Below are 19,011 nucleotides of genomic sequence, written 5' to 3'. Positions count from 1 at the left end.
TTCAAGGTTAGTCTGCTATTGGAGTGTGTCTGGATGTGGAAATGAGTCTCTGTGTACAGTGTATAAAATATGAAAGGATACACATATCTCTTAAACACCAGAAGCGTATGCAAACTCCTCCCAGAGGAGCGCAACTGCTTGAAAACACAACACATCATCCATTTTTTAACAGATGTAAAACACTTTCAATTACTCAGATAGGATCACATATGTGGTGATGGGGAGATAAGAGCCCAATCCAATTAATCCCACAGTTGAAGAGGTCAGGTTCTCCTTTGTCTTTGACCACAATGTTGATCCTGCCTCACTCCCATCACACCGATAATCTTTCTCAAGGATCCTCTCTTGCCCTTTTGGGACCAGAACTTCGCAGGGCCAAGAAAATGTAATAACAAAGCAAAATAGGGGAACTCTTTTAAACCATAATGGACTTTTACATTCTTGACAATATTGACAGTGATTTTCACACATGGAAATCAAATATGTTTGTCATAAGATGGTAGCAATGGTTTTCTTATTATTATTACTATATAATACTTTGAAAAACAGTGTTATGAAGAGAGTGTATTTTCATGAGGGAAGTGATTAATAGATCGTGAGAAAATTCAGAGCTCTTCCACTGATAGCCCCAGGCAGGCTGTGATTCCAATCCATTTACCAACCGGAACTCCCTGGTACTGGAAATTATTTCCTAATTAAGACCCGATTAGCAACCCCCTCAGTGGCTCTGATCTCCAAAACAAGATTCCCAGTCTACTGAGTCCAAGAAGCCACAACTGGAAGGGCCAGAGTGTACAACCTAACCCAGGGAGACCTTGGATGGGGCCAGGCACAGTACGAGTCCCTTACCTGCTTCCATGGATAACTGAGGTTAAACAAGCATTTTAATATGACAAGTGCAAAACAGTTACCCCTTGTCATTGTAGCTGTCCATATGTCCATAAGTTATATATTAACTCCGCCCCCGCTCCCATTTCTTCTGCATGCCCTCACCTTGCAGTAGGGATGTGCCAGGTGGGATGACCTCAGGAATATTGTCTCGGCTGTAGATGGAGTGCAGGAATTCTGGGGTGCAGTCGTTCTCATCAGTAATATGAACCACTACCTGCAACAGGTTGGAAGTAATCACATTATCGAGGGGGAGTTGGGGCAGGGTGCCAGATTAGCATGGAGCTGCTTCGTTCATGACCTCTTATTCCACATCAAGAACACATGCAGTCCTCTCTGGCGTTTTCTGAAGCGTGCTGACAAGGTTAATGCAAATGAGCGAGTTGGAGGTTGAGCTCGCTGTTCACTGTGGCAATACACAGGGCTGCCTCTCAGTTCTCTTAATGTGGAATTTCCATTGAACACCTATTCTGGATGGCTGCTGGGGTTAACACATTTGTCTATCTCTCTCTCCATATACACACACACAGTGCCTTCAGAAAGTCTACATCCCCTTGTCACTTTTTGCTGCCTCATTGCCTGGAATTAAAATGCATTCAAATTGTTTTTGTTTTTTCGTTGATCTACACATCCCACCCCATGACTTCCAAGTGAAAAAAAATATTATAGAAATTTGTAGGAAATGAATAAAAAATATTAACTGAAATAGCTTGATTGGATAAGTGTGTTGGAAAGAAGAATGTTCAAATATTGTCAAATCTAGGTGCCCAAAGTTGGTAGAGACATATCCCAACAGACTCAAATGTGTAATCGCTGCCAAAGATGCTTCCACCAAGTATTAACCCAGGGGGGTGGAGACTTATCCAATTATGGTATTTCAATTTTTAACATATATATTTCACAAGAAAAACTTGTCTTTCCCCTTAACAGTGTGGAGTATGGTGTGTAGATGAGTGGAAAAAATCCTAATTTAAATGCATGAATCTCTGAGTCACTGACACAACAAAATGTGAAAAAGCTCAAGGGGCTATGTATATATATATATATATATATATATATATATATATATATGTTACTTCTCTGTTTCTCTTTCTTTCTATCCCTGTATTTATTTTTTGAGAATTTTTCTCTCGTCTGTATTGTTTTTCTCTTCCCCTTTCTTTCTTTCTTTTTTCTTTTTCAATTTCTTCCTTCCTTTCTCTATTTTCTATTTTTCTTTCTCTCTTTTTCTTTCCCTCTTATTACTTTCTTTAATTCAAGTAAAAAGATGCAGCTCATTCAGGACCATGAGGACAGTGGAAGATTTAACAGAATATATCGAAGCCATGATGAGAAAATAGCAGAAAAAAAACTAGACATGAGTACTTGCAGGTAGGTTACTCCGAGATGTGTCTTATTAGGATGGAATAGCAACTCCACAGTGAAGGCAAAGTTGTTTCTGCAAGAGACAGCTATAGCAGCTGACATTTTCCAATGGTCAGAGGTAAAACGCAGATAGGGAGGTTTGTCAAGTTGCACTGCCATCAAACACTGCTTCACATGCCAGAAAATTTTACTGCAGAGCAGCCCACACCTCTGTGCATCTAGAGGAAATGGTGAACCATATTATGTAGAGCACATTCATACAGTTGCTAACCAGCTAACCAATCTTCCTATCAGTCTAATCACGCAATATTTTCTCTCTGCTGTTTTGATCTTTTTCCATCTGTCTAAACTGTACGTTGGGTTAATTGTTTTTTGGAGGTTTTTTTGCTTCGTTTAAATGTAGCATATCAAGTGAAGAATTCCCGGGTATTGCAACAGATTTTCTCTCTGTTCTCTTTGAAATCCTTTTTCTTTTAAAGAAGAGCTTTGGAGGACTGTTACGCAGAATTAAAATGACTAATGACTGTTTGTCATGTCACAGATTTGCAAGGATATTAGTTATAATAAGTGCTACAAGTACTTAGGGAAGATTAAGGGGCTCAACTTTTGAAAAGCATCGTGGCTACATTCATCAGAAGAAAAAAAAAAAAAAAAAGAAAAAAAGAAAATACACTGTCTTGGTTTGGCACCTAGCAACAAATGGCTTAATTGAAACGGACCAAAGAGCAGTTTGCTCGGGTGAACCACAGACAGGAGGGCGTCACGGTAGCAACGGGGCATTGGAAAGAGCAGTATCCACAGATGGTGTCAGCGCTCTGCAATGGCAATCACTCTTGCCAGCCTTTACATGGGCCCATCAAGAATGTGTCATCACCCCCGCAACTGCTGTCATTCATTTATGCGCTTCAACCAATTTATAGAGTTGTTTCACTCACATATCACTTACTTCAAACTGATTCTGAAATACTGTGCGACGGATAGCTTGACTTGAGACTGGTGGACAGTTAATTTCCAAGCTGTTCTGCCCTTGTGTGAGATTGTGAGTCAGCCCAGAAAGGTACCTCACCTCTGCGATGCTGCTCAGCCCAGTGCCTGGCTCGGTGGCTCGCACTTGCAGGTGATGGAGGTGGTGTTCATTCTCATAATCTACACTCCGCATGAGGCTGAGTGCCCCGCTTTCCTGGTTGATGCTGAAAAGGCTGCTGGGATTGAAGAGCAGCGTGTAGGACAGGGGCTTCTGCTGGAAGGAAATGGCCACCACCACAGCCACTCTGTAAAACACAAGTCTTTGTTTCAATGTAACGCCTCCCGAAGCTTTTTCTTGCAATGGAAACAAGTTATGCCTAAAATAATATAGATAGATTGTATAAACAATTCAATGAAGATAGGAAATACATAGAACTGACTACAGACAGTCAGTCAAGATGATCATCAAGAAACTCACGATAATATCAGGAATGCTTTAATACTTGCTGCGACTTCCCTCAATGAATTATAAAAGGAGTCAGATAGAGTATGTGTTATTTTCTGCCTCAGCCCAAAGCTGATGAACTGACTTGTTCGTTAAGACAGTACTCCTGTTGTATTACCAGCAGCCTCTTTCATAAATATTTCAATTCAAAGTAATGCATCTTGTTCTCCAGGGCACATCTTCTCATGCAACAGATTACCAGATAACACTGAGAGCCAGTCACAATCAAAACAGAGAGTTTGCCCACACAACGAGCGGCAGCCCCCGGGGTGCCTGTACTTACGCCTGCCCTGCCACCGTATTCTCGGGCACGAACACTGTGTAAGACGCGTTGGTGAACTGCGGGGGTCTGAGGCCGGCCAGGATAGAGATGGTGGCGTAGGGGCCCTTCCTGCCTTCCCCGTCGATAGCCTGCACTGTGAGCTCGTATTCACTGTGCAGTGTGAGCGGCTGCCCTGTGGTCCTGATCTCTCCTGTTTTCCTGTCCACCTCGAATTGCTCCTCGTTTCCTGAAGGGATGGGGAGGAAACAAAGCACAGGTGCCATTCATGACTTTCAATATGCCAATATGGGGCTTAACAACTTACATGAAACTGAGGCTGAAATGCTAGGTAACAGGCTAAATGTATTTTTTTTCCTACAGAAGAAGAAAGACCAAGTCAGGATATTTTAACCCTTCCCCCTAAGGCAACGAAGAAGCACTGGGAAGGTTACAGCTGCTTATCACTGGAGAGACATCAGAAAGCATCAGAAATCGCCAGCTCTGCAGAAGGCTGCAATATATAGTGGCACCCGGCTTTGTAGCTTGTCTAAGTCCATCATTATACAGGAGCTGATTTACTACATTGTGGTGTCAGGCCTTTACCCTTCTGTTTTTAATGTCAAAAAATATAACACAGGGAACTACTTATCAATAAATACCGTACCATTTCTCCAGGTAAGAAATGGATCTGGGCACTATTCTGTCTCATTCCTTTACAAGTGTGAAGAAAGGTGTTTTCTTGTAATGACTCACATGATCTCTGTGTGTGTGTGTGTGTGTGTTTGAATTGTATTATACAAATAAAAACATTTGTGTTTAAGGAAAAAGGATAGTAAACATATAAGGTTTATGCCCAGCGATTTCTTGTAATTACATTCCCTATTATAGAATTCTGCTCCCAAAAAGACCCAAGAGCCTTTATTTATATAGTGCTGTTTTTAAACCTCAGTTTAGGTCTTAATATGCATTATAGGTATTATATGAACTTTGGCTGTGTTATAATCAGGATTGCCTTTATTACATTTGTACTTGTTTGATCTGTGTTGAAAACTCCTCTATAAGATGAGCTGCACAAAAGCTGAACTTCTGTTGAGGAAAGGGGGATTGGATCTCACCAAAATCTCATAAACATCTTGATCTAGCATTTGCAGCCCTGAGCTGTGGAAGAAACCTGGTATCGAACACCGTTCTATAAAAAAACAGCAAATTAAATATCTGATTTCCCTGCGATTGATGGTGTTTGCTTCAGTTGCTGTGCACTAATTATAACACTGCTGTCTGTGCCTGTTTTCCCAGTGAGGCCTGGTGAGTATTCTTCCATTCTCAGGCTTTTCCACATTGCCCCTAGCAACGCCTGAACCTTTGCTATGCCTAATCATTGCAAGGAATTCACCCACCTCCACACATTTCAGAAATCGCTTAGAATACTAAAGCAAGAAATCCCAGTGAAGGATTTGGCAAAGTAGCAAAACCTCATTATGAATATAATTGAAAAGCAATAAAGAAATTATGAAATAAAAAACCTGCCATATTTACAATGGCTGTTATAAATATGTGTTTGCCAGGTGTTCAAATAATCAATTATATTCTGTAAACCGTTAATTAAACATTACATTTTTCCATTGTTGCTTTTATATTAATTCATATAGTTTTACTGTAGTCAATAAAACACTAAATGCATCCAGGAAAATAGTAGAGTGTCTGCCCCCTCCAATTGAACTGCCACATTAAAGATAGCTATATATACACCATAGATTTGTAATTGTGTGCATTTAACAGATTTCAGCAAGACGTTGTTGAATAATTTACAATGGGATCGTTCTATTTTGTTGCTTTAACGACCTGTAAATATGATATAAAACTCTTAATCTGAAGTTAAGATTTGTATTTAATTGAAGCTGTGACACTCCTATTAAACCTTCCTGTGTTGTTTTTGTTTTGTTATGTTATTATCATCAAATCCTCACAGTTGGACTCCCAGCCAACTTCTTCAATTTTTCCCCTTCTCCTCTCTCATTTCCATCTCCCTCACCACAATCGAATAACAACAAGCACACATTTGGTTGCTAATTCAAGTGACAGCCTCCCCAGTGTGCGCTGGAAAGTGTTCAAAGCCTGCTTTAGACGGGCTGTCTGTACCTGTCAAAAGCCATGACTTGCTTCTTACCTTCAATCAGACTGAACTGGGCCGCCACTGAGGAGCCCTCACTTCCCCCATGATGCACAGAGAGCCGATAGACCACCGTGCCCTTCGCTGCATCAGGGGACACTGCAGCCAGAAAGGGGAAGGGGAACATTGTCCATGCCAGGTCCGCCACACTTGGGACACTCAGGGTCAATCTGCACAGATACCAGTCATCACCTGTAGAGAACAGAGCAGAAAATGGTCAATGATCAAGCGACTTTGTGCAGTTCCCATAAGCTTAAACAATTCAATAAAAGAGTAACAGGCCAAAACTAGGCTTCCATCCAAGTATCCTTAGCTTCACCATGAGTTTGTCCATACCTGTATTTCTTTTCCTCTGTGAATATAGAAATACATATTTTATATTTTTTTACAGCCAGAATACCAGAAGCAGAAGGTTATATCTATTGAAATTAAACTGGAAGAGGAGGAAAAGATATGCAACATACAACCCAGTGCCTTATATTGTTTTAGTTTTTTTAGACCATTCCATATCCTACATGATAGTTTCAGGGTGGTCTATGTAGCAATGAAGCACTTTGTTTTGCTTCATATCTCATAAGTCCTCATAAGATCATTCATTCCCACATGGGAAAAAAAATATTCCCCTTTGTATACTCACTTGCTCAATGGGGACTGATTAACCTGCTCCATAAAATTCAGATGTAATTAAACGAAAATACCATTAATTTATAAAAAATGTTATTAATAAGCAAGCCATTTTGAGATAATTAATTATCCCATATTTATGACATGCAAAGGTACTTCCATATTCTGGGATAATGCACCTGTATTACCTGTATCTGTGGAGTTTTTAATGTCAAATCTACAACAGTTCCCTTTATGATAATATTTTAAATACAAACACACTGCATATATGCAAACACACACAGAAAGCATAAATGTACATTCATATATATGTGTATGTGTGTGTGTGTGTGCATGTGTGTTCAATCATCCCTATAACCACATTTGGGGTTATCCTTCAAACTCTGCTGTGCGTGAGTTTTCCAATAGGTGCAGCTGCAATTCATTTTCCGAAATGAATCATCCATTCCCATAAAATAATAAAATGAAATAGACAGCTCTTATTGTTTCACATTCCATTGGGTGTTCAGCACTTTTACACACAGCAGTCTACAGTGCCTGTGTCATTAAACCCAAGGATTTTCTTTTATTAAGGCAGAATGACATTTCTGGTTAACACATCAACTCTTTTACTCCATTGTGCTCTCAGCAAGTGCTCTAAAACATTCTCTAAAGATCATAAAAAAAGAGACTCAGAATTCAAAACAAATACGTATTGTATGATTCTAGTGTCCTTATTCATGTCATTGCCACACTTCGCCTAACAGAAAGATAACCGTAAATACTAAGTACTGAGGGTAAGAAGAAAACTACGCTAAACCTTTTCCTACACGGAAGAGGACAAAAAAAGGGAGAGGGAGAGAGAGGAATATCTTGACAGCTACTACAAGTGAGAAGTTTGTTTCATGTGAATTTTAAGTTCAAGTCAGTGCCACTGATTCTGAAACATTGCCAGCAGTAGGACTGTAATGGAGGGTGATGGACCGGAATGCCAACCTTTAAGATCCAGCTTTCTTTAATTTGTGCAACACAGAGCCTGAAACAGGGCACAGACACCGAAGACAGCTAGTGTCTCAACTGGCCAATCCATTTTCTTTTAAAATTCATGACCTCCTGACCACCCCATTTTCACAAGCTGCTTCCAAGCCTGGGAAACCTTCTCAAATGGATATGATCCAGTATTTCACTTCTAAATACAAATAAATATATATTCCAAACCTGCACTGGGGAATCTGTGGTGTTCTGCCAGATGAGAATATGCTTTGGTAATGGCTTGGTTTTGTATGTTTGTCATGGCATTTTCTTATGCTATATTCATCATTGTATGACACTGTATTTCATTTTTTGTGGACTCTTTTTAGCTAATGGGTGGTCAGGCTTTAAATATATAGTTGATGGACACAAATCAAGAGAAGAGAGGAGAGATAGAACCAGATTGAGACTGATAGTGCATATCAAACAAACTCAGTCTCTTTAGTGTGGAAATCCGAAGACTATGAGGAGACTTGATTCAGGTATTATTGACAGTGTCAATCCAGGAGAGCAGCATCAACATTAGCAATGCTACAAAGACTTAGGGACAGTAGTTGGGTTCAGTCATGTAATTGAAGCCAGGCTCCTGGGAGCCTTTAAAAAACCTCTTGGAGATTTATTTGGATCACTATGCTACTCACACCAAACAATCAAGAAGGACCAAATAGCATCCGCTCCTTTGTAACCTTTATTTTATTTCTGTGAAGCAGGTTAGCTTTTAAAATAAGCAATTAATTGTTGATTGAACAAGAAATGTGGACCACTGAGGGTCCCTGAAGACTGCAGCTGAGTGTCCATATACAGCAATGCTTTTGGTCCATTTAAAGGGAGCAGGGGGTGGGGGGAGTTGGTGAAACAGCCCTGATTCCAGACAATTTGTTTCATGTAGAAAATATGAAGAATAAATGTAGCATACATCCATACAGATTACTGATGGAAGTCACAGCTCCAGGAATTCTCCACAGCACTTATCTTTCAAATGAAACCCATTAATCCCGCAGCCGTAGTGGGGTGTAAACACAGACATGCTGTATGTAAAATTGTTGACATCAATAGAAATGCAAGTGGGGATTAATTTTGAGGAGATTTTTTAAGACAAACCCAAATCATATTTCTAGTAGGAAAACACTGACTTATTATCACCAAGGGTAGTCTAAAAAATGATGGACAAATGCTGGCAACAAAATAATTTACATTTTAAGTTATTCCTTCATCTGTCCTGGTGACTTCAGGCATTTGTGCAGCTAAAATGTGATGTGCATTTCTCTCAGATGTTAAAAGGACAGTTGCAGTTCCGAGGTGAAAAGAAAATAGAGAGTAACACATTACAAGAATGGGTACCAATTCTTAATGTATTAATGTATGAATCCCACAGGAATATCATATGAATGCTCATGCACTTCCACTGAATGTTGATCACGTGTATAAGCTCTAACCCCAAACCTAGTCAGTAACCCTATCCCTTACTCTGACCCTAACCTTGTAATGCATTTGGTTAACAGCATAAGAAGTGCATAAGGTATAAGGAATTGGTACCCATTATTGTATAGTGTGACGAAATATACATAAGTGTCTGTATTCAAATTAATTTATTGTGAGTTCATCTGTACTCCCTAGACAATCCACATATAAAACATTTATGTATAAATGTATATATCTGAATACAGATCCTCATTATCATTTACACCCTGTTGACAGTTCTAGTTATAAAGCAGAGAAGTGCATTGATGTGTGCAACAGCCTCAAAAAATGAACTATATGGCTTAGTAGGCGGTATATCAAGACTTCAGCTGAATTATATGAAACCCTTAAGTGCTCTGACTAACTCCAGGAACAAAAACAAAATGTTGTTTTCTCACATTTGCATTAGTGCCTTATAATAATTCATAATAAGGTCCCCTGTAAGGGATTCAGGATTGAACCACAGACTATTCACAGGTGACAGCATATATATATATATTTATTTTTTTTGTGTGTCTGTTATTTTTTTACAGAAACACATAACTAGATTGGGAGTTAGCCTGTGGGAGAACAGGCTGGTTTTGAATGCTAAGTCAATTTTTATACTACTGAAATGGCATTGGACGAGTGTGGATCGCCAGAATCAGACAAATCAAGATGGAGTACCCTGGTGGAAGTGTACTGAACAAAAGTGCTTGTTAATTTTGCTGTTTTTATATTCTCAGAGTATGCTCTTACTGTGAGTTGTCTTGATCTGCCAGATTATATATCATGGCTCACCATACCTGTCCAGGCTTTACCATTATTTTGTTACGGCTCTGTAAGGCTATACCACAAAAAAATAAATCACTGAAAGGAAATCCAATAGGCACCCAGACTGCACCATCACCGATTAAATTGATAGTGATGTCACAATTTAGAATCCAAGAGATGAAACTCATGCAGAAACAGCACTAGCAAATGTTTTACTCTGAGTCAAGACTTTTCTAATGTTGTTCTGCCGAGCCTCTTGTGATGAAGCCCCCACTTCGAATCCCGGGAAGAATGCACTTAAAGGCTGGTAAAGCAGCAACCATCGCACACTGTTTGCCACACAGTGTGAGTCACTGCGAACTTGGGAATTAACTACCTGCCTCACAGCAGCAGCATGAGGCCTATGCTCATGAAACATTAAAACAGTCACTTTAGTCAGGAAGGAAGCAAACTTTCTCAAAGGCTATAAAGTGCTCAAAAACATGGAAAAGAACTCCTGGCCTTCCACACAAACATGAATAACAATGCTCACTGTAAGCATTAAAGGAGATCCTTCACCTTTAGAATATTACTTTATTTATTTGCTTATTTATTTATTTGTTTCCCCCATTTACAAGGCTGTCACCACTGAAAGGTTTGGAAACATTTGTATTTATGAGGGAAAAAAGGGGGAGAAAGTATTGAACCACGGATTATGCCAATCTCTGGCTGACACTGCACTTTATACAAAAGATGTCAGTCAGAGTTATGCAAAAAGGTGTGCGGACACCACTCACCCTTATTTCCCAGATCAATATACTATACTTTAAACTGGAAAAAGTCATACAGTACATAAGATATTAGAAAAATCTTCAAACAACAAGACAAAAATGATCTGTTCCATAATACGCCAGCACATTAATCTCAAAATAGTGCTCTGCATTTAGGGTGTAACAATACTAACACTCATTTCTGTTTTGCACTTAATCAGTCTTGTATTTACTGTACCTACAGTGATCTGAAATAGAAAATGAACAGAAAATAAAACATTTGTTTCTTCCAGTGCATGAAATCTGAGTGGATGATCATAAGATTTATTTATATATGATTTCTTTATTTTTTAATGGAGAATCTTCAATAATTTTTTCCCACTTTTGTGGTCCAATTAGTAATTGATGATCCCAGACTAAACTAAAATGTTTGAATTTCAAATACAGTCAATCTAATTCCATGATTAGACACTGCACTGGTATCAACCTTGCATGTGAGCCTCAGTCACCAGATTTCTGTGGGATGTGTCAAGCTTATGAAGAGAGGATGTATTTTCTCCACGATAGATAAACAGCGAAAGCAGAGGTCAAGGAGTTGATCTGACAAGCTAGACAGACACTTGTCATTGAGTCTTCAGAGGAGCCCCTACAGCTATCTGCTGACATGCGGCTCAGAGCCCAAGACAGAATGAAGCGAGTGAGTGAGTGAGAGAGTGAGAAAGTGCATGAGTGAGTCAGTCAAAGAGTCTTTAACTGCAAGTGTCACCAGCATTTTCTGACATCTCTTTGCATTTAAACGACACAGCTGACTTAATTGCCAGAATAAAGAACTCACAGTCTTACGAATGCCAAGGTAGTGCTCTTGGAATTAAAACTCATAAAAGACTCCATTGTTATTATTGTTACTCTCCAATTAAGACATTACACATTTGCAGTACAGAACCCATATTCTGTATTCATTTCCCCTTAAAAAAAGTATGAGTTCCTTTCAGAAGAAGTTCATAGCCTGCATTAATACTTAGCAGAGAATGGTAAAGATAGTGTGTATATTCTGCACCAATGAGGTACATTAAGAGCTAAAAATAAACATCTTAGAAATTCTATAGAAAAATTGTTTGACAACAACTTTTCCCAATGATGTCAGCCCACTGCATCCAGGATAAAATAGTCAGGGTGTAGAGGAGACAAGCTATGAGATTATACGTTTTAAACTACTGTTTTTTTTATGTCTCCTGGGACTATGAATGTAAAAGATGTTAACTTTGTCCTTTCGTGTGTGTAAAACGATGGCGCAATCCAGGAAAAAGAGACGCGCTCTCCTCCAAGGTCAGTTGAACGTAATCGTGTATATGAAAGCTCGAAAAATGGAGCACAATTCTTCTCAGCTTGCTTTTCTCTGAATCCGAACCCGTCAAGATGTGGTGCAAGTCAAAGAGGGAGAATCTAAAAAAATATATAAATGTTCAGACTAAAGTCAAAAGCTGTATCTCAGGAGTACCTCTAGTATTAGCAGTTAAAAAAGATTTTCTTCCCACTCAGTTTCTATATTTGCATTACCACCGCAGCACACAGGCCAGTGGAAATAAAAAAAGGGCTCTACTTATCTTTTATCACCTATTAAAATGGTTAATTGAAAAGGAGTTAATGTGGATTGTGGTAACCAGGAACAGTGGCGCTCTAAAATAGATGAGGTTCAATTATTCAAGCGGTGTTCACTGGGCCCGAGCTATGAGAATGGACAAAACCTGAGAAATACAGCAAAGTGCACAGCAGGAGGTGGCTGTAGACAAAATGCCCCTGCTGAAGGATAAGGGTACAGCAGCTCTCCATCTGTTTGCTGGAAGCGAGTTGACTGAGGCGAATATATCCTAATTAATGATCCTATAGACTGGCCCACTTTTTTTTCAGAGATGTTCTACCACCAGAGAACCGGCTTCCTAGAGGCGTGATGTTAATTAAGTGCCATTTTTTTTTTTTACTGTTTATTAAGAGAGCACGTTTCAGAGCACACTGTTTTGGGTTGATTTCACGCTAAGACTTCTATTCCAGCTTGAACGATACACCCCCCCACACACACACACACACACACACACACACCTCTGTCTTCCCTACAGCAACTGCTAATATACTCATACAACTAAAGCCAAATGTTTAAAATCACAGCACAATGTTTGGCGTGTATTAAGAGGCTGTCAGCTAAACTGATATAACCATGTAGTACAACACCAAACAGCATTCCACCCTATTATTTCCAGGTTTCAGGTTACTGAAGCATTTTCTTTTCTTTTATTGCATAGTTTAAAATAAAATCCACACAATTATCTCCACATTGTTTATGCAGAGCAGTAGTTATATTGCCCTGTAATACAGAAAGCAGGCATTATTTGTACATAAAATTAAGCTAACTTATATAAGAACACAATCAAGATAGTTCAGTGTAATTTGCACACCAATTTCATCCAAACATTCACAGCTTTGTCTGATCTGAGCTATCGCAGTTCTGTTTCACTTGATTCTAAACCTTGCTGACACATGATAGCTAACAAGCAGGTCTGGTTATGGCAGGGTTCGTACTAACGAGTAGATCTGACCTGTTTGGGCAGTGTTTTATGTTGCACATACTATTCATACTGTATAAAAGATTATTTAAACGTATCAAATAGCTACATTTTACACATAAATATATTTACACATACTACTAAAGACATTACATGTTATGTCTCAGAACTGATATCTGATTCAAAAAGTTTAAACTTTTTTTTTTTTTCACAAGCCGCTTCTCTTTGGTGGTTTTCTTGTCCTGGTTGAGAGGGTTTTCTTGGTTGCAGCCTGAAATATACCACGGAAATACTGTCGAGATATTGACCTTTCTTGTGACTAACCACTTGCAAACCACTTGCAAACCAGCTCAAAATGTTGTGCCCTGCAAGGAGCTCAGGCCGCACGGACCAATCCCCTCACGTGTTTTTCTTCAGTTTCATACGAGAAACCCTGATGGTAGGATTGCCCATTTTATTGAGGGTGGCTAGTTGCTGAAAACTGTCTTCATAAAGCAACTGACATCTAGTTCTGTGCTTCCAAACCTGCATGTGATCCTCTATCCACAGGAATACCAAACCACCCTGGGGTCAGGCAAGCAGCCAGTCAATAATGCCGCTGCACGAGACAATTCGCCTGTTTGACAGTTGACATGATGTGCCCCAATTGAAATCCCTTGTGTTTTCATTCTCAGTAACTGTCCCACTCAAAAGAGAGGAAATGTAGACTGAGGCATCCCAGCATCAGCTAGCAATTTACAGCCCAAAACTGTGTTCTAACTAACCTCTGAGTTACTGTCCACCAGCTGCCTCTGACAACTGAATACTGGCACCATTCCACTCAGTCAACTCAATTCAGGGAACTGAAGTATTTAACGCTAAATAATTTCTCTCCAAACACGTACAGCATGTGAAAACAATCAGTTCAAATAACATCCAGGCATGGAAAGCAAGTAAGCTCTCTCAAAAAGCTGTGCGCTAGCTAAGGGCTACAGCACACTGTGTCCCACTATCAACTGACTAAAAATGTTATTGCTGTGTTAAAATATCTAACTTGTGACCATTCATGGTTGAACTACTTCAACAACTCCAGATCTCAATTAGAGCAATTTAGAGATGCAGAAAGGATTTTTTTTGTGAACAAAGTCACAGTTAATGAAGGAGGATTAGTCTCTTACGTCTTACACACATTTCGCTACTAACCTTAAAAGAGTGTCATGACACAATTATTTCCCATAATTAACTGATTAGAGTTGATTTCAAAGGCTATCTCATGCTTTATAACTGCGTTGTTCATTATTTTATACATATGTTTAAAATGCGATCCGTATTTAAAGCTAATCTGAGATTTTATATTTAAAAACAGGAAACATAAAACTGATTAATTGAGATATAATCCCCATAACTGAAATTTTACAATTGTCCTCTTATTCAGGACCTGTTGTGTTGTATCGCCTGAACCTTGAGAACTCAGTGATGGTACACATGAGATTATTAATTTCAAATACAAACATAAAATACATAGATAGTCAAAGAGATTATTTTAATGATTCTAATAAGTCTGGTGGCACTGATGACTGTTGTACACAATCCCACAACTGTTTGTGACATTAAATTCTGTCCCCAGCATTTGGACACAAATGGCAATTTTGATGTCCTACATGAATCATGTTGAATCGAATAGATGGCATAACTTTAAGGTAATGTCACAAATGAACATGACACATATGCATTCATGAACCCAAGGTGTAGAATATATGAAACACAGATTAAGTCTGTTTCCAAGATCAATATACACTGATGTATTTATTTTTGATGTGACTATGTGTATTAATGTGATCCTGTTACCATCCATTCTGAGATCATTATATATTTTCTTAGAAGAAGGAAACATGTACAATTCAAGGCTTTTGCAAAGAGATTTCTGGTACTGACATGCACAACACCAGATGAAAGCAGAAATCTGAAACATTCAGCAAGATCCTGCTATTTGAATTTTCAATCTACAGCAAAGAAAAGAATCAATCAGGCTAAAGCAGGGGATAACTTTTTTTTCTTATAATTCAACTGTCCTCTTTTGATGCTACTGTGAAAAAGTTTATTTTAGAGAAAGTTAATTACTCCAGTCTAGTATTACAAGCATTATTGTAGAAAAGCCATGGGATGGCAGTTTAAAATACTGCAGTTAGAGCAATAAAACAATTCCCTTTTCACCATTTAATTACCATTTCCCTCTCTGGGGCAGTGTCCCCAAGACAATTAACACTATCTCAGGATGGCACAGATTTGCGTTTCAGAAGACGGCATGAAATTTTCCACAAATAGAACAACTGTTACAGTCTGGTGAGTGCATAAACACATTTTCTCGCAACAGTCAAACTCTTTACAGACTCATTTAAATACAGGACTGTGTTCACCATTGTGCAGAGAAGCCGCAGCAAACACTATAATCTATTTAGCACATTACCAGATAGCTCAATGCATTTCTCAAATGCACTGTGGTTAAACAGCATGATGGATGTTCCACTTGATGTGATTTGAATTCATATTAGAAACATCTAAATTGTGCATAAACGTAAACATGTTTCCTATTTATAGGCAGCATAATCAGGATGCATGTCAGACGTGTGCCAAAAAACTGTTTTTATTAGTAAGATGGGAAAGGCCAAAACATGAAACATATTCAGTCCTATACTTTAATTTATCTGAAGCTACTTTTTTTTTTTCCCCAGAGAATCTTAGGATTCAAATCTGGCTGAATTTTGCTAATTTATGTTTTAGGCTCGGTGGTTAAATTAATCCAAAATAAAACTGATACTGACACACACACACAAATACTATCTTTTTGGAAAGTCTAGTTATATGATGACAAGTTTGCAAAGATAAAAAGAAAGAAAAAAAGAGAGGAGCATGAAAGAGCAGATAAGACTTTCCCAGGCCTGTATTTCCAATCTGCATATAATAAGTAGACTCTGGTTAAAATCAAATAAAAAGTATTTGTATGTCACCTCAAAGGGCACATTTATAGTTCTAGGTATAGAAGACAGTTTTTATCCAGCAAACTCATTTATACTATAGTTTCTCCATGTTTTTAATACATATGAAGGCACCCATAGGATACCAGTTAAATTATTAATACAGACATTACATTTAGGGTAAGAAGCCCTTCTGTTAAAACTATTCTGGATAATGTTTTCATAATAAAGCTAAAGTCTATGATTTGTGTTCTCAGGCTCAAAAGAAATAGACTCGCTGAACATGGAACTGTAATGTAAATTATGAATATCTGAGGACTTTTGTTCAGCATTAAAAAATAAAACATGTAAAAAATGTATGCAAGGACTCATTGCTTATTTATGGTTTATGTAAAAAAATCTTTTTAAAACTGACAATCAAAAGTAGTAAAGGGGGGTGGCTGGTGGGGCTGCCTTTATTTTCCAATGCCGTTTGCTCCAGAAGTTGCCTGTCACGTCATCTCAAGCACACCCAACCAGCGCAGGCCTGTGCCACCGACTTGACTCACAGATCTCGTCAACAGACAGAGAAGCCCATCTGCCAGCTGTAATGAGCGCAGTCTGTCACTGTCTGTCTCCTATGGGTGACAGCCAGTGAGTGGACTGTCTGCAGGACTGAAACTCAAGAAGGCGGTCCATTCACAGAGTTAGACCCCCTCAAGGTTTTAAACTGGCAACCACGTCCACAAATCCCAAGAATCCCAAGGCTGCCAAACGAATATTAAAAAACAGCTTCTGATTAATTATATAAATAATTGTGTATATATTTATATTTATATGCCCTTAAAAACCTATAAAGACAATGAGTGCCACTTGGCTTAGACATTATTGTCACACTATTGCATTGTGCCACAGGGTTAGCTGAAGTGGGGTCAGTTGGCGGATCCTCTTTTCACTGCATGCTAGTGACCTCCAGCTTGACTCCTGAGTGCAAGAGGATTATCATTAAGAACTGATTCTGTTGTCCACTTGGCATTATAACCCTAGATCCATTGCAAGGTGGAAGCAAAAATTGGGGAGCTTATTTTTATGGCTCACTGGTCAGGGACAATTGATTAATTCTGCAATGGGCGGATCAGAAAGGGAAAGATAATTGCCAAAGATATATTTAAAGAAAAGTAAAAAGGCAATATAACACATGACAGAATTGTGGCCATGACAGAATGTGTATTCTTTCTGTCATGGTCCTATGAGTTATGAAATGTAAATGTCTATCTCTGCCTTGGTTACATCAGCAATGCTCTGTATTGTACAAACAATACGCTGAAAGCCCTAAACTCTTACAAGCAAAACTATTCATTTTGTATGCTGTGTATCCAAGTAAGAAATTACTGTATAATGAGATAGCTTTCACATTACAGTGGTGACTAAAACAGTAGAGCAGATTTAAACTGAAAACACTAATTGTGACATAACGAAACAAATGTATAAAACACACATTATCTAAATCTAAATTATAAGTACATAATTAATGTGTAGAAGGATATCACTGTTAATAAAAGCCCAACATGTAACGAATTGTGATAAAATTCGTCTTAATATTTGAGGAAAGATTACTAGTAGTATGGAGATCTGCTTCTACAATTGCAGCCCTTCTTCTCTTGAGTGTCAGAAACCTAAATATAAGTGCCGAAAATCTTCCTTTCTCCATCTTGATGTATAAGATAATTCCACACAATATTTTAAGTCTATCATGGAAAAAAACACACCTATTAAGTATGGGTCATGCCAACTTAAGCAACTTCTGTAAACACAGCTTTATTTTGCTTGCTTTTGCTTATTTACAACCCAAACAAAACAAAACAGTTAAAGCAGTCAAAGTAATTAAAATGAAATGCCCAGAAGAGGCAGCCAGCGTGAGTAATGTAGAAATTAGGTAACTACAGTTCCGATGAAAAAAACATGCAGATTCTTCCCATCTTGTTTTCTTTTTTCTGAAATAAAAAGCTACTGCTGGCTTTCCTGGAGCACTTGATCTCCCTTTTCGCCCTGTGGGATGTGTAGAGCTCTCTGACTAAATTTCTTCTCGTTTTATTCTCTAGCGAGCTGTGTCTTTAAATACTTATCAGTGTCGATCAAATGGAGCAGAAAAAAGGAGACAGACTTAGCGAGGTGGCCTTGAACAGGGATCAGGCTAAACTAGGCCCAGTAGGACTGAAGTGTGTCTTGCTGGGAAGGGCTGACAGCTCCTTGTTTTAGCCATTCATGCTAATCTCTGCACCCCTGTCCCCGCAGGGACTCAGAATACTAAAGCCCGGCTCACTACGATTCAGGTAAAATAGCTCCGCCACAACTAGATTTCCACTCAGATAGTTTCACATAAAAGTACAGTGCTCTCAACTACCCTCCTATAGGACCCATGCTGGCTTAATCAGACTGCTTCAGAACCGCTTTTAGGTACCCATACAAAGCCATGAATGGCAATGTTTTCAAACATGGGAAAAAGAAGGGGCTTCTGTGATTCTGTTGGTCAATAGATAGAAATATATAATACCTACAGCTGTGGCCCCACTCAAGCATCTACTGCCCTGACATACACACACATACACACGCAGCTCCAAAGAGCAAGGACACAGCCAAGTGATCAAAGGGATAAGATTTCCCCATTGTTTACGTAAACTGCGACCAAAAGCTGTTGAAAAGTGCTAAGCTGGGCCACATTTTCTAACATTCGCAGGGTTTGGGGGGACCTATTAATGACCAACA

General features: G+C 38.8%; 1 protein-coding gene across 1 annotated transcript in view; it reads right to left on the bottom strand.

The window, feature by feature from the left end:
• Positions 1-19,011, bottom strand: part of LOC136760498 (neural-cadherin) — a 107,029-nt gene that overhangs the window by 47,075 nt on the left and 40,943 nt on the right. The window contains exons 2-5 of the mRNA XM_066715932.1: positions 6,154-6,348; positions 4,008-4,233; positions 3,320-3,524; positions 994-1,105 (exon numbers count right to left, since the gene is read on the bottom strand). Coding sequence (XP_066572029.1) covers positions 994-1,105; positions 3,320-3,524; positions 4,008-4,233; positions 6,154-6,348 — 738 coding nt within the window. The remainder of the gene's footprint in view (positions 1-993; positions 1,106-3,319; positions 3,525-4,007; positions 4,234-6,153; positions 6,349-19,011) is intronic.

This window comes from Amia ocellicauda, chromosome 10 (genome assembly GCF_036373705.1).
Source record: "Amia ocellicauda isolate fAmiCal2 chromosome 10, fAmiCal2.hap1, whole genome shotgun sequence".
Taxonomy (NCBI): domain Eukaryota; kingdom Metazoa; phylum Chordata; class Actinopteri; order Amiiformes; family Amiidae; genus Amia; species Amia ocellicauda.
Note: the sequence above shows the minus strand (reverse complement) of the source record. Positions and strands in the feature narration are given on the sequence as shown.